The 14636-nt window shown below is 49.8% G+C and overlaps 5 protein-coding genes and 1 non-coding gene across 6 annotated transcripts; 4 read left to right on the top strand and 2 right to left on the bottom strand.

Annotated features, from left to right (window-relative positions):
- Positions 1–749: 749 nt before the first annotated feature.
- On the bottom strand, positions 750–823 carry BZA70DRAFT_t10. The gene has a single exon. It is a non-coding gene; the product is annotated as a tRNA-Val (tRNA).
- A 628-nt stretch (positions 824–1451) lies between these two features.
- Positions 1452–2521, top strand: BZA70DRAFT_265829 (uncharacterized protein; the record flags this gene model as incomplete). The annotated part of the gene is made up of 3 exons (XM_064910985.1): positions 1452–1609; positions 1648–1706; positions 1788–2521. 3 exons carry the CDS (start codon positions 1452–1454, stop codon positions 2519–2521), a joined length of 951 nt encoding a protein of 316 aa, XP_064771598.1.
- A 126-nt stretch (positions 2522–2647) lies between these two features.
- On the bottom strand, positions 2648–6526 carry BZA70DRAFT_274067 (PAB-dependent poly(A)-specific ribonuclease subunit PAN2). Its single transcript, XM_064911928.1, has 6 exons — positions 6418–6526; positions 6247–6345; positions 5955–6121; positions 3137–5892; positions 2998–3064; positions 2648–2935 (listed from the first exon to the last, which is right to left on the bottom strand). The coding sequence occupies exons 1-6, from the start codon at positions 6433–6435 to the stop codon at positions 2671–2673; spliced, it is 3372 nt and encodes a 1123-aa protein (XP_064771597.1). The 5' UTR covers positions 6436–6526; the 3' UTR covers positions 2648–2670.
- Positions 6527–7187: 661 nt separating this feature from the next.
- On the top strand, positions 7188–10122 carry BZA70DRAFT_274066 (Bestrophin, RFP-TM, chloride channel-domain-containing protein). Its single transcript, XM_064911927.1, has 2 exons — positions 7188–8773; positions 8834–10122. The coding sequence occupies exons 1-2, from the start codon at positions 7290–7292 to the stop codon at positions 10011–10013; spliced, it is 2664 nt and encodes an 887-aa protein (XP_064771596.1). The 5' UTR covers positions 7188–7289; the 3' UTR covers positions 10014–10122.
- Positions 10123–10405: 283 nt separating this feature from the next.
- Positions 10406–12030, top strand: BZA70DRAFT_287864 (uncharacterized protein; the record flags this gene model as incomplete). The annotated part of the gene is made up of 2 exons (XM_064913990.1): positions 10406–10711; positions 10786–12030. 2 exons carry the CDS (start codon positions 10406–10408, stop codon positions 12028–12030), a joined length of 1551 nt encoding a protein of 516 aa, XP_064771595.1.
- Positions 12031–13544: 1514 nt separating this feature from the next.
- BZA70DRAFT_235182 (putative histone deacetylase-like protein) lies at positions 13545–14633 on the top strand (the record flags this gene model as incomplete). The annotated part of the gene is made up of 2 exons (XM_064910329.1): positions 13545–14070; positions 14131–14633. 2 exons carry the CDS (start codon positions 13545–13547, stop codon positions 14631–14633), a joined length of 1029 nt encoding a protein of 342 aa, XP_064771594.1.
- Positions 14634–14636: the final 3 nt, after the last annotated feature.

Genomic DNA, 14636 nt, shown 5'->3' with positions numbered 1-14636 from the left:
AGTGTTGGCTAAGAAGCGTCATCCCGCCTCAGCAGCGATAAATCATATTTTAGTTATCGTGTCATATTCGTTATCGTTCCGTCGACGAGCAAAGTCCGCGCTGTGCCCAGACCACTCGAGACTGTGCAGGAAATTAAAATCAGGAGGATTGAGCGTGAAGGAAATCAGATAGACGAGGGCGTAGAAAGAAAGAATATAGATAATTTCAGCGGCACAGCGCATTGACGAGTCTGTGATTGCCCTAATCAAAAACCTCTCAGTGAACATCAATCCCACCAACGGTTGCCAAACCCATCAGCTAATTTGTCTCTCCTTCGCTATTTCTCTGCTTTTTATCTTCTCGTTTGTCTTAAACTAGTTTTCATAAGTAATCGACCGGTATCTCTCGTCGCAACGTCAGCACGGGGGTCATCCTCCTCTGCTATTCCTATCGTTATACTTTATTACTACTGCACCGCGCTTGCTAAGGGACGTTCACTAATTTAGTGTAGAACCTGAAGTCTGAGCTAACTGACCGCCGTGGGTACCCGTCTCTCAGGCAGCACCCACGCAACGTATAATCTATTTCGTTTACTTAAATTCAGGTACTTTCGGGATTTGAAGCAAGCTAGGCTCTATTCCTCGTTCAAGGGAGCATCACTATAACCATCAACGCCAATACACTCGACCGCGAAACCACCAAAAGTGGTTAAAAAAAAGAAAAAACTTTTCAGCATTTACCACGACAAATAAAAAAATGACAAAAAAAATGATTCGACCCAGGATCGAACTGGGGACGTTCTGCGTGTTAAGCAGATGCCATAACCGACTAGACCATCGAACCATTTCTTAACAAAAAAATTTATCCGGTCCACCCCACTTTCAAAACGGGGTTAGGGTGATTATTAGGGGGATTGATAGGTTTCTAGCGTGAAGAGACGGCGGAGGTTGCTGCTGTCGCATTATTGGGAGGTGGTTGTAAATTATTTATTTTTCGGGATATTTTTAGTATTTGCTGGGTATATATTGAGCGATATAAGAGGCATGGTGGGCGACAAAACGGGGATATAATTACCACTACGCGCGATGACTTTCGAGACACGAGTTAGCTCTTAGAGTAAACTCCCAACCAACCGCCGCCTCCTGGCCAGACATTTACTAACCAAGACTGTACGAGGGCTTAGGTAAGGGATTAGGCAACACGTGCTAACACCACCCATGGCAGCTTGATTTCTTTAAGCCACCCTACACAGCTTGATTTCTATTCTATATTCTTTTTTAATCATGTCTGATTATCTTGATTCAAGGTTTTCATTGCTATAAATGAATCCGCTCTACTTTCTTAAAATATATTTCTACAAATCGCTAAATGTTTCGAGCCGACAGCTTATATAAAGATTGTTTTTTGTAGGAATCAATATGCGTTGTAGTTGAAGACATTCTATGGCAGGGTTAGGTTGAAGCCTCGCAAAATGGGTTCTGGCCCGAATTGTCCTGATCTCCCAACCCATCAGCAACTACTCTCCCTGATGAGTCGAATATCTATCCAAGTTCCATTACCTCCTCTATACCAAATACGACTAATTTCACTCGAAAGGAGACGTTTAGATTCTTTGAATTTCAATGCAAGGTGAGAGATTCTAGATATACTGAGACTATGATGATAAGGACGCGTGGATTAACAGTTCGTGCAATAGGATACAATAAATATTATCCACCAGACTACGGTATGATTTCTCAACTGTTTACCTAACTCTTATCAGATTCCGCCAAAATATCACCGCAATACTAACGCTTACCAATAAAAGATGGTAAATCATCACTCAACAAACTTGCCGGCAAACACAGCCTAGGCGACCGCGCCCGCAAAATCAAGCAAGGAATCCTGATCGTCCGCTTCGAGCTTCCATTCGACATTGTCTGTCTCCGATGCGAAAACTATCTGGCACAGGGCACGAGGTTCAACGCCGAGAAGAAAAAAGTGGGCGCGTATTATACGACGCCGATATTCTCGTTCCGGTTTAAGTGCCAGAAGTGCAGGCCTACGAGCGTTCATGGGCAGGCGCATTATGTTGAGATTGAGACCGATCCGGCTAATACGGAGTACAAAGTTGTTGAAGGTGCGCGAAGGAGTAATAATGACGGTAGTGGATATGATCAAGCAGCAAATGACGGCAGTGAAAATGATGCAAAGACAGAAATCGAAGAAACAGACGACGTATTTGCAAAAGTCGAAAAACAAGCAGCCGAAACTCTACAGCGAAGAAGAGCAAGCAAGCGAATACAAGAATTATACGAAGACAGCACACGACGATGGGGGGATCCATATACAAAGAACCAAGAACTGCGGCGGATATTCAGAGGAAAGAAAAAGGAGACAGAGAAGCAGAATAAGGCGAGCGACTCGTTGGCTTGGAGAGTGGCAAAGGTTTCCCAGCACCGCAAACAGATTACTAGTGGGAGCACGACGGCGTCGTCAGGCGAGAAGAAGAGCGCTAAGCAGCTGTTAATGGAGGCCGTCACTAAGAACAAAAAGAAATAACTTCTCGTTTGACAGTGATGGAGTGCATGATTTGGGATATAATGGCGTTAAATGGGTTCTATATGGGTTTTTACGGATAGAGGAAATATAGCATCGATTCTCTAATATACAACAACAGAAGTAATATACACAATCTCGCCCAAACGGATTCAAGAATTACTGCTCCCATGCGCGCTAACCGTAGCATTAGCCACCGACGGCGTAGAAACAGGAGGCTTGAAATTTGTAGCTCTGCCTTCATTGTAAATCTCGTTGAGGATATTCTCAAACGCAGATGGCCCGCCTTGCTCGTTGATCTCGAGATATTTCTGGTACAGGAATAGCGCAGTCTTGGCGTCCTCGATGGAGTCGTGGGTCTCGGTTTGGATGTTGTGTTGGAGTAGATACCAGGCCAGGAAACGAAGCGAGAGTTTTCTACATAACCGTTAGCTCTGGTGATCAGAAGGATCACAAAAACAGAGAATTGGATTGCATACCGCTGTCTTGATTTGATGTAGTAGATATCAACGGTATCGATAACCTGATCCTTGGGAACTTGAATATCTAGAGATCGAATTAGGTAATTAGCTTCCCAAAGGTTCCCGAAACGCTAATAAAATGAAGAGGAAAACCCACTAATTGTTCTGAAATCGTTAATAAGTCCATGACCAACGAATATACAGCCCAAATTTAACAACAGCCAAAGTTTTTTGTACGCGACCTTGAGCGGCACCAGCGACTTTTTCGATCGCGAAGGATCCAAATCTCCAAGCTCGATACCTGAAAACTCAGTCAAGTAGTTTATGATATCATCCGTCGTCGAGATGTAATCGTCGATGAACGCGACTCCCGCCTTCGGTCCCTGTCCCCGTACCACGGACACACGAGCAAGACTCAAGCGGCTGGGACGCACGAGCAGACGTGTACCGTCGCTACGGATTTCTGTGACTTCCTGCTGAAGTTGGACGAATTCGGCGTCGATGGCGACTAGCATGCCCGGCTTTGGTGCTTCCTCCTTTGCCAGACATTCAAACTCGAACCGTAGGCCTTCGCGGCTAGAGGTGAGGGAGGCTTCAATCGTCAGGAGCGAGACGTCCATATGCTGTTTCCACAAATCATAGTACTTCAAGTTCGGTTCCCGACAACTCTGATAGCTCACCACGGTCGGCGTCTTCCACACATAATCAAATTTGAGCGCTTCAGCAGCCGGGAACGGAGTTACCAAGAAGTCATTGAACAAATACCATTGACGCGTGCCATCTTCTTGAGGGATTCGAATGAGCGACACGGTATGATTGTCAGACTGGCCGAAACTCACTTCGAAAGCAATTCCAATCAAGTCATAAGTCTCTGACTTTCCTTCTTCAGCAACAGGAGGTATCGGGTCATTCTCACCCAGAGCTCGCACTTCGAGACCAGAGCTCGTTAGGTCTGCACGTATACGCATCGGCAAAAATCCTTTTTGATTCCAGATCTGTCGGGATGCATGTGAATCAATAGCAGCGTTGAGAGAAAGCACTGGCGGAAGCGAGTTTGAGATCCGCTTCGTGGTCGTCAGCATCTGATAGCGACGGCATTTTTCACCGCACCAGCCTCGGGTTTGTGTTCGAGTCTCCAGACTGTTTTGCAAAATCGAGCAAAACATGAGTGAAGACGCGGACGCTGACGATGCAGAACCTGCTGATTTCCGGTCTAGTCCTGAGCGAGAAAGTACCTGAGCGCCAGCAGTAGCGGTTGTAGCCGACATATCGGTAGATTTGGGATACACGAGATCAGCTACATATGACGTTGTACGGCGATGACTTTCAGAGCCACAGCTTCCACATTTGACCGAGATCAAGGTATGAATTCCTGCGATAGAGTCAAGCTGAGTCAAAGAATTTGGCTGTTGAGAAGGTTCCTGCAGAATACTCTCGCGAGTTCGGTTCTCCAAAGCGATTCGCTCGAGCAAAAACCGATTGAATGACTGTAACATCGAGCCGAGCGGATGTCTGTTACTACCGCTTTCTTCATCAATTAGTCCCAAAGCCGAAGCCTGCGGAATGGCGCTCAGCGTTCGCACAAAGTTGTATGCGCGACAGTGTTGGCCCTCAGCCTTTGTGAGCATGTCTAGCAAAAACCCAAGCTCGCAAAGAAGACAATTCTCGAGCCTGCACGGTCCTGCAACATGATTCAGTGCAAAATTGTAAATCAAAGGTGTGAACTTGTAAATCTGAAGCAATGCGTTTGTGTAAGAGTTTTGAATGTGTGCTTCCAAACCAGCATACCGCGTTCGATTATAGAACTCAAAGTCAAAATCCTCGACTCCAAATCGACTGTACTTGATATCGACTTTCTTGAAGGATTCAACCGGATCTGTCGTTGCCTCCGCAGTCTGCTTTGCGGCCGCTGCCGCTGCTCCGTTCTGCGCAATCAACTTATCAAGCTGACTCCTGAACATTGGAGTCTTTGAATTTGTCCTGTTCGTCGTGTTGGTAGGTAATGGCTCGGTAACATATCTCCGCAGCCTCTTGGGGAAGGGCGCGTATCCGACAAAGTCAACTGTCTTCATTGTAGCCAGAATCTCAGGATCGATAGGCGATGAAGTTCGTCCGCAGTCGAAAATCATGTCGCCAGGCCAGGCTGAAAGAAGCTTTTCTCTGTAGTACGGCATTCCCACGCTGTTCAAAGGAACGTCTTCGTCTTCAAGCTTTATACTTGGACCGGTATCGAGGGGAGGATCAGCCCATTCAATAGGTCTACCGAATTCTGTGAAGGTCGAGGCTTCTGGAGTTCCCCACACTTGGACAGTCCCAGAACTTCCCGCCAGAGCAAAATAATCACCCGACGAGGAGAAATCAAGAGCAGAAACATATGGGATGTTTGCCTGATATAGGAACGCCATGGCGGGATTTACAAAATCGAGCATCTGAAGCTGTCCAGAGACGGAGGAGACAAGGCACGTTGTCGACATCTTGGGATGCAAACGAACAAATGCTGCACCGGCAGGGAACGGTACTGGAGGCTGCGGTCTGAACGTTCTTAGGTCGTAGATATTGAGAAGAGGGTCGAGCAGGTATGAGCTTCCACGATAAGTGTGGCCACAAGTCAAGAGAACGTTATCGCGCGAATCAAGATCGACCAGGCCACCGGAGTGCGCGGGGATCTTGCGCACGACCTGCAGGGAAACTGGATCAATCAGTACGACGTCGCCCTTGGTTGAGCCGGCGCAGATCAGTCGTCCACCGCGGCGCATCACTGAGAAGCCGTCTTCGGTTGGAAGCTCGGCGACGATGCTACCGCGATCCACGTTGACGCGAAGAAGACCGGGTTTTGACTTTCCTACAACAACTTCAGAGGTTCCGCGAGATGTGTAACTCATACACGACAGATCTTTTAACCGCTCATCATCACTATTACCCAAAATCAGTATCAGCATCAGCCACGGGTCAACAAAAAGAAAAACGGGACAAACCTCAGGTTGAAACGAACTAGGCCGCGGCGCTGGGTCATTCGCAAATTATCGCTTCCCAGAGAAAGCACGCCTCGATCATTGACCAAAATCTGAGATACGCTTGATCGATGCCCAATAAAACTAGTGTATTTGCGTAGTGATGTGCCGGCAAAAGAAGCAATACGGCCCTAGCATGAAAAACGTTAGAATAATCCGACTCCATGCCAGAGCATGATCATCCATCACTTTGCAGAACAGGAAGCAAAGCCAGCAAGACGACACCGGATAGAACCAACGAGAACAAAGCAATTACATTTTCATCGCCAGTCCAAAGGATTTCCTGACTGGTATCAAAGACTGTGGCCGTAATTGGCGCGATCGTGCCAAATGGCTGAGCAGTGACTTGGTAGATCTAGACGCGAGAGCATTAGCAGGAGCCCTCCGCGTACGCGCTCAGTCGATGCAGAGATAATCCAAGACAAACCTCTTGCCAGCCTTCCATAGTCGCTGAGAGAAAGTTCGATCACAGGCGCATGAAATATCAGGTTTTGGAGATCACTGGCTCATGACGCGTAAACAAATTACTGCTGCGTTCTTGATACTTGCTACGGTTTCGGTTGAGCAGGAGGAACTCGCACAGATTCGATGACCCCGGCACTCACGTGACTCGTGAGGCTGACCGACGACTGACCCACAAAATTAGTGTGGACAATGAATGCCGGATAGAGGAGATGGATGAATTCAAGACAGAGAAATAGACAATGCTTCTATGTTTCTGATAAGTCACGGTCTTTGATAATCAACGTACGCTACTACAGCTGCACGAGGTCGTTTGCTGTACCGCAGACCGAAGAGGACTAGATATAGCCCAGCAGAGAGTAATTAATTAGGCGTTGAAAATGAAGCCGTGCTAGTAACTAACTTACTGAAGGAGTCAATGACAATAGAGAGACCCACAGCCTGGAGTCAGACAGCAGCGAGCGGCTACAATGGATGGAGACGGGATCTTCTGCATCCGCGCTAATTATGGAGCACCTGGAGATCTACGTAGTACAGCCCACAGATGCGTACAACGATCTGCCTCTAGCGAGACTACTCCGCTACTTCATACGCAGATCTCAAAAAGAAGCTGCAACTGTCGTTGCTGATAACAATGCTGATAACAAGATGGTAATTTTAGCTTCTCGAGGCCCGTAGAAACTTTTGCTGCAGATAGTTCAGCCGCTAGCGGATTTCCTTTCCTTCCACTGTCCCAAATCCCACCTGCTGAGATCCGCAACCAGCGCGGCTCGTGACAAATATCGACCCAAATCATCTGCGTCTGAACTCCACAACAGCTACTAGTACCCCAGCACAATGGACTGGTCTCTCTTCCGGCCGAGGACGAGGTCCTTGTCGATGATAAGCACACAATCGTCTGCCGTCTCAGCTGCAGGCGTGTACGCAGAGCCGCCGCGTCGGGGAAGCATACTTTTCGAGGACCACAACAACCCAGGGGAAAATGAAGCTGAAGCCGAGCCGGCGGACGAAACGGACGTGAATCGTTCGAGCTCAGGCTTTTTCGGCCGACCGCACGATCCCGATCGGAGTAGAAAACAAAGGGCTTCCCGCAATAACCACCACAAGCACAACGTCTCAATGAACTCAGCTTCCTCCGCAACTTCTCGAGGCACAGACTCCAAGGACATGTGGGACGACAAATCCTCGCACGCTCCGACAGCAAAGACCACGTCCCCAGAATCGAGTGAATCAGCAGAAGCAGAGACTCCTACCAAGCGCAAGAGAATGAACAGACTCAACAGCCGAAGGATAAAATCCGGATTCAAGAAGCTTCTTCTCGAAGACGAAATCAACGAGTTCCTCAACTCAAAGGTTCACGATGACCCCTTTGCGCGTTCCTCTTTACCTTACGCTCTCCGCTTCCGCGGTGGTATTTTCTGGAGCTTGGTTCCCCAGATGTGCATCGTGACCGGATGGGCGACCTTGATTGTCTGCATCTCGATCCTGAAACACAGCCTGGGAATCGCGTCGGTACTCATCACCATGCTCGGTTTCGTCACCGGTCTCGCCCTGTCTTTCCGCGTCAACACAGCCTACGAACGATATAACGAAGGACGAAAGTACTGGGCACAGCTTACAATGACTGTTCGCAACTTCTCGCGTTTCGTGTGGATCCAGGTACCCCTGCGTAAGGGGCACGAAGAGTCTGATTTCCTGATGAAGGTCGTCGCATTAAAGCTCATGGTGGCCTTCTCTATCGCGCTCAAGCATCACCTCCGAGAAGAGTTGGGCACTGATTACGATGATCTACGTCCTTTCGTCGATTATCTCCCTACCTATGCTCAAAAGCGTGCCACGGTGGCTACACTCGAGAAGGTCCACAATGAGCAGGAAAGAAAGTCAAAGGATATGGACGCGGAGAAATTCGCGACAGAGGCGGAGGTTCAGCGGTCATTTGCTGCTGCTTCTGAAAGTAACGCTTCACCGACTGATCCAGTTATGCCATCTATCCGTCGGACAATGTCGGTATCCTCCGCATTCAACAACTTCCGTCGCAGTGCGATGGGACGACACGCTGAGAGCGGAGACGAGGCCCACAATATGTTTGGCCGCGGCCTGCATCAATGGTTACCGGAGCATCCTAAGATTTCCGAATATCTCGTTGATCGCGATGACCGCATCTCCCGCGCTACCGTCGTCCATGGAAATCTTCCGCTCGAGATCTTGAACTTTCTGGCACTCTACTGCAGGGAGTTACAGCACGAGCAGGGTGCTCTTGTTGGCCCGGAAGGTACATTCTTTTTCACATTTTACAACACTCTTTCGGAAATCATGACTGGGTGAGTACATCAATCAAGTTTTTGTTTTTAGTTGAACTCTACTGACAGAAGATGTTAAAGCACTGAGAGAATTCTGCGTACACCGCTACCGCTGGCTTACAACATTCTCTGTAACCAGCTCGCCTGGATCTTCGTCCTGATCCTGCCCTTCCAGCTCGTCAGTGTACTCGAGTGGGTAGCTATCCCCGCAACCGTTGTGGCCGGATACGTTATTCTCGGATTAGCAGCGATCGGACTCGAGATTGAGAATCCCTTTGGATTTGATGCCAACGACTTGGACCTGGATCGGTACTGCCAGAATATCAGTGTCGAGGTGGCGATGATGATGTCGAATGTGCCGTACTCCAAGCCTACAGAGTGGATGCACGACAGTCAGAATCGGCCGCTTGCTCCGGTGTTCAACGGCAGCTTTGATACGTGTTTGAATTCACTCGAGCTCGAAGACATGCAGAGAATTCTCCAGCAGACGATTGAAGATCCATCAGTTCGTTTCCATCTCAAGAAGAAGGGGCATAGCCGGCCGCGACGCAGCACCGACTCGGACCGTTCGCAGAAGAGCAACAAGAGCGCAAAGAAGGACAAGCTGCGCTCCCCGAGCACGGACTCGCCCGTGGCGAATGGCGACGCTCATCATCAGGCTCCGGCGCCTGTGGCGAGTAAGAAGCAGACGGCAACGGTGGCGGCCCGCCAGTTGAAGAAAGGACAGTGGAAACAGAGCGTGATTCTTGAAGAAGAAGTCGATGAGGCTGATGCGGCGCCTTCAACACCGTTATCTGCGGGTCCTGTGGTGAAGGATGTACCCCGCCGACCGAGTGCTTTGAGGGTAAACACCGGGGGTTCAGCGATCCCGAGTGAACTGAGAACTCCGCCGACGATCGTCCATACTCCTGTTGATTCAGCTGCTCCGGACTACGACGTTGAAATTGACGACGATAGCGACGATGCCGAAGCGGAGGAAGATCCTTTGCGGAAAGCCGAGAAGAATCTACCCAGACTGGCGACGTCTGTGATGGAGAACGAAGTCAACGAGCTAGTTCCGACGTCCTCGAACGCGTCCCGGGGTAGTCGCTCGAGCGCTCAGAGCTCTAACACGAATGCGCCTAGGGAGAGACTGACTGTTCCTGGGCAAGAGGAGGAAGCGGAGGAGGATGATGTTCTTGAAGTTGTCGAGGAGCCGCGGGCGTATGACTTGGATGACGAGGAGGACGCGCAGAAGATTTTCAAGGAGCTGAAGCCTTGAATATGTGTGCCATCTGAACACAATATCTGACAACGAATATATAAATAACAACTATTAGTATTTACGATATATATCTACAGCAATAGATCAATAAACTAGTTACAACAACAAAAATAGAAGCCGTTACTAATCAAGTCACGTGCGAATCTGCATCGCGTTAATTAATCTCGTCTGTTTGGTTACCCGACAAAGAGAGCTCGGGCAGGAAAGGGACCACAGGGCCGATGACGTCAGGGCCAGCCCTGCGCTAGTCCGAACACGGGTTAGCGTATCTCGCCTGGGTCGGCGTAGCTCCTCGGTTCTCTGCCGCTTTGTGTTCAGCTCTTCCTGTTCTCTCGTCCGCCTCTCTTCCGCACCGCTGCCCGCTCCTCCTCCCTCCGCACACACCCACAATGCTGTGCTCCGAACGACACGTCTCGACCACCCGCATCGAAGCCGTGCACGCCGCCAGGCAGCAGCAGCTCGCGCTCTACCCGCCCTCGCCCCCGGCCTCCGTCGCAAACTCCTTCGACAGCTCCATGGACGACATCACCCACGCCCGCAGCTCCACCCGCCGGCCGCCCGTCCGTCCTGCTCTCGAGCATCTTCCGCCCGAGGTTCTTGATATCATCTTCTCACATCTCTCTACCGATCCCCACGGCGGCCGGTGGAGCCAGGTTCTGGCGTTAGGGAGGACCTGTTCAAAACTATGCGATGAAGTATGCCTTCTCTTTTTGGTTTGTGGATGCAACTTTTTTCGTCGGCTTTCTCTCTTACACTCCTCTTCTTCAAGGTAAACCGCTATCTCTATTCCAACATCCGGCTGGAGTCGCCGCGCGCGTTCGACAAGCTTGTCTCCACACTGCTCACCTGTGCTGGCACAATCGCTCCTCTCGTCCAGTCCTTCACATACGTCGCCCCAGGCGAGTTCACTCCGCGCGCTCCGTCGGGCTATCTGCCCTCCGACCTCACACCTGTCCTCACACATCTCCCGACCATCCTCCATCTCTGCCCAAACATCGAGACGCTCGTGCTCGAAAATATCAACGACATCACACTCAAAGACTGGCAGCACCTTTTCCCTGCCTCCGCCGTCGCCCTCAAGCGCATCCGGTTTTTCAAATGGTCCTACTACTCCGGCTGGCGCCGCGGCCGCAACTTCTCGAGAGCATGGTTCCCAGTCCTGGCGAGCTTCAAAGCGCTGCACGAGCTCAGCCTGGCGAACTGCGTTATCGACTCTGAAGCGACATCCGGTGTCTCCGTGGCGGCGTTTTTGGGCGTGCAGAAGCTCGAGCTGGAAAACATTTGCTGGTCAATGTCTGACATGCAGAGCTTTGCGCCACTGCTGCCAAACGTTGAGTGTCTTGATATGAAGACGATAAAGGTCTTTCCGTACCCGACTACGGCTTATCATCCGCTGCCGCCGATGTTTACGAAGCTGCGTGCGCTCTCTGTTGATTGTGCGTCGCGCATCCTGTCACCCAAACATCACATTTGCAATTTCCTTGCCCCGAGTCTAAGAACATCTCTGGAGTATCTATCTTTATCAGGCGGATGCTCACTATGCCCTGCATTTTTCAAAAACCTGAGTATACCTACGTTGTACATCCACCTATCGCAGCTGCGAGTCTGTGGCGGGTTTGAAAGCACACGGGATCTCAACGACGTCATCGTGAGCTACGTCGACAACTGCCCCAACATCGAGCGCGTCGACATCGAAGCCCCCAGCATGGCGATCGTCGACAAAGACGGCCACAATCTTGGCGGCGAGACAGACATCGGACGACGAGGGTCCTGGGTTTTTGTAGACATTGACTTTCGGCTTACAGAGAAGGAGAAGATTCTGAAGGCGGCGAGGGAAGGTGAACATTCCGAGCGCAGCGGGTTGCATTCGGAAGAGGACGAAATTAACCGGCCTATGGCGAGAACTGGGAGTATGCGAAAGCATATTATCGGTATCCCAGAGGCGCGACTAAGGGAGCTAGAGCATGTATATGATGATCACCGGCGCCGGGAGGAAGAATCCGAGGCGAGCTGAGGTGCTCACTCTTTCAAGTTCTGGTCTACTGCATTTTTGGCATATTGTAATTATTTCCTTTATCTTTTTCTGTATTTCCCTTTTCTCTGTTTTGCTTTCTCATCATCTTTCTGCGTTCACGGCGTATCAACATTTTGTCACTCTTTTGTCACTCTTCTTTCGCACGCACATTCAATTGGTTATCAGTGCTGCCCGTCATCACTATCTCCTACTTTTTATTATATGTTTCGGTTGAATTTTTTTTCTGTTGGTATAGAGAAGGCGAATAATTCAGGTACCGAGATTTTGGTACGGTGTAAGTTAATGAAAAGAGGAGAAGGGAGTAATGCTTAATAATAATGATTCTATTGATATTTTTGTCCTAGCTTGTGTCGGAGCTGTCGATCTGCTGAAGAGGATGGAGATGGAGGACGAATGGTGTATCAGATTCGTCCGGGGATGGAATCCGAGTGACTTACAAGTGAGCTGTTCACCAACTCTTCTCACATATCCAAGGAACAGCACGACAGCCAATCCAGCACATTGGACAGACCACTGACTGGTCTTCTAAACTCCGCAAGGGCTCAAAAAATCGCGCTCTTGCATACGTCAAAAAGATAGCAGCCGTCATCGTCATTGCTGCTTCCTGAATTAAATACGCAGAGGCATTATGACGTAGAGGAGGGAAACATGGTTTACTGCTTGGCTCCGGGTCACAGATTCGAAACGGCCGAGTCCATGGCCTCGACCCCCGATTCACTGCTCTTCCAGCAGGGATTTCGGGCTATGTGATTCGAGATGCAAACCGAACGCGAGTTGTTGTAACTGGAGCAGGTGCGGAGGACGATGACGTTGTTGGCGTTGATCTCAGCGGCGCAGCTTGGCTGTCGCGGGGGCGTACGCACGGCTGACGAGATCTTGCGCAGCACCTTCCGGTTCCGGGGACTGAGAGAAGGCGTTCGTCAACATTGCTTTTCTTGATGTGTTCTTACATGCCGAAAGGGATTATCGGAACATCTGGACTTTTTCAGAGGGCTTTGTTTTGAGCTGTTTATTACCTCCGCAGGTCGAATGACGAGTGGGAGAACGGCGTGGGGAAGTCGATGCTGTAGTTGCGATTACATCTTCACGCGATGCTCGCTACCATATCACGACAAATCTCTAAGCAGATATGCAGCGAATTCAAGCACTTTGCTTTACACTTACTGACATATGTAGTAAAGAGGTTTCAATTACTCCCAGGCATTCGTAAGACCGGCCAGTAGTAATTACTAGTTACCGACGAGTTAAGCACTATCGCTGCAGGGTAACTACTTTACTGATTAGGGTCTGATATTCCGGATTCGTTAAACACCATCTCGCCTCTGTCATATCTCATCTCGATCCTGCCAATTGAATCAACAGCACGCATCAGCGTCCTGTTCTGTAATCTTTCCAGCGAGACGATTCAGACCATCATCAACACCGCCCACCGTATCCTCTTCGGCAAACTCGCACACGCCCGGCTCGCCATGAAATCAAAGCTCAAATTCCCGATGCCGTCAAACGGCAAACCCGACCTATCGACAATGGCAGACTACATAACCAAAGGCGGCGTGTCCTCGGTCGTGGTTATGGTCGGTGCCGGGATCTCAACCGCGGCGGGCATCCCGGACTTTCGGTCGCCGAAAACCGGGCTCTATCATAACCTGTCGCGGCTAAAACTGCCGTACGCTGAGGCGGTTTTCGATATTGATTATTTCAGAAAACAGCCGGAAGCGTTCTACACGCTCGCGCAGGAACTGTACCCGGGAAAATTTAAGCCGACTTTGTTTCATTCGTTTCTAAAAGTGCTGGAGGAGAAGGGAATCCTGCGACGCGTCTACACGCAAAACATCGACACGCTCGAAGAGATCGCGGGCGTCGAGGCAGACAAAGTGGTGTATGCGCATGGCTCATTTGCAGAGAACCACTGCATCGACTGTCATGCGGAGATGAGCAAAGAGGATCTGAGAGAAATCATGGAGAAGGATGATATTCCGCGGTGCAAAAAATGCAAGGGTTTAGTGAAGCCTGATATTGGTAAGTACCTCTCACTGTATAGCTTCTCACTAGCCAGTACTAACGCAATATCTCATCTAGTGTTCTTTGGCGAAAACCTTCCCGCGCGATTTTTCAAACTCCTCGACAACGACCTCAGCGCAGCCGACCTCGTTATCGTCGCCGGCACATCTCTACAGGTGCACCCGTTCGCAAGTCTCCCCTCACAAGTCTCCTGCCCGCGCATTCTCTTCAATCTCGAGGCCGTCGGCGACTTTGGTCGGCGCAAGACCGACGTCATTCGCTTGGGTGCTTGTGATGAAGGGATTAGGGATTTGGCGGATCAATGCGGATGGGGAAAGAGGCTGACTGAGCTGTGGGAGAGTAAATCCAAGAAGTGGAAGAGCGTGGAGGAGGAGGAGGAAGCTGGGGCAAAGACTCAGAAGGAGGTGTTGAAGGCTGTTAACCAAGAAGCGAAAGAGGAGAAGATAGATGGAGAGGATAAAGAAAGTAAGGAGGTAGAAAAGATCACCGAACAGATTAGCGGGATCGAGATAGCAGACGAGACAAGCAGCAAGGAGACAAGCAGCAAGTCAAAGGTATAATCT

Source organism: Myxozyma melibiosi, assembly GCF_037950935.1.
Source record: "Myxozyma melibiosi strain Phaff 52-87 chromosome Unknown BZA70scaffold_1, whole genome shotgun sequence".
NCBI lineage: Eukaryota > Fungi > Ascomycota > Lipomycetes > Lipomycetales > Lipomycetaceae > Myxozyma > Myxozyma melibiosi.
Note: the sequence above shows the minus strand (reverse complement) of the source record. Positions and strands in the feature narration are given on the sequence as shown.

Bases quoted from the DNA above. Each gene is read 5' to 3' on its own strand.
- BZA70DRAFT_274067 (XM_064911928.1), bottom strand. The intron at 6,122-6,246 runs GTAATTGCTTTG...TTTTCATGCTAG, and splicing joins TTTGGACTGGCGATGAAAAT to GGCCGTATTGCTTCTTTTGC. The intron at 5,893-5,954 runs GTTTGTCCCGTT...TTTGGGTAATAG, and splicing joins CTAGTTCGTTTCAACCTGAG to TGATGATGAGCGGTTAAAAG.
- BZA70DRAFT_274066 (XM_064911927.1), top strand. From the start codon at position 7,290: ATGGACTGGTCTCTCTTCCGGCCGAGGACGAGGTCCTTGTCGATGATA. The intron at 8,774-8,833 runs GTGAGTACATCA...AAGATGTTAAAG, and splicing joins CTTTCGGAAATCATGACTGG to CACTGAGAGAATTCTGCGTA.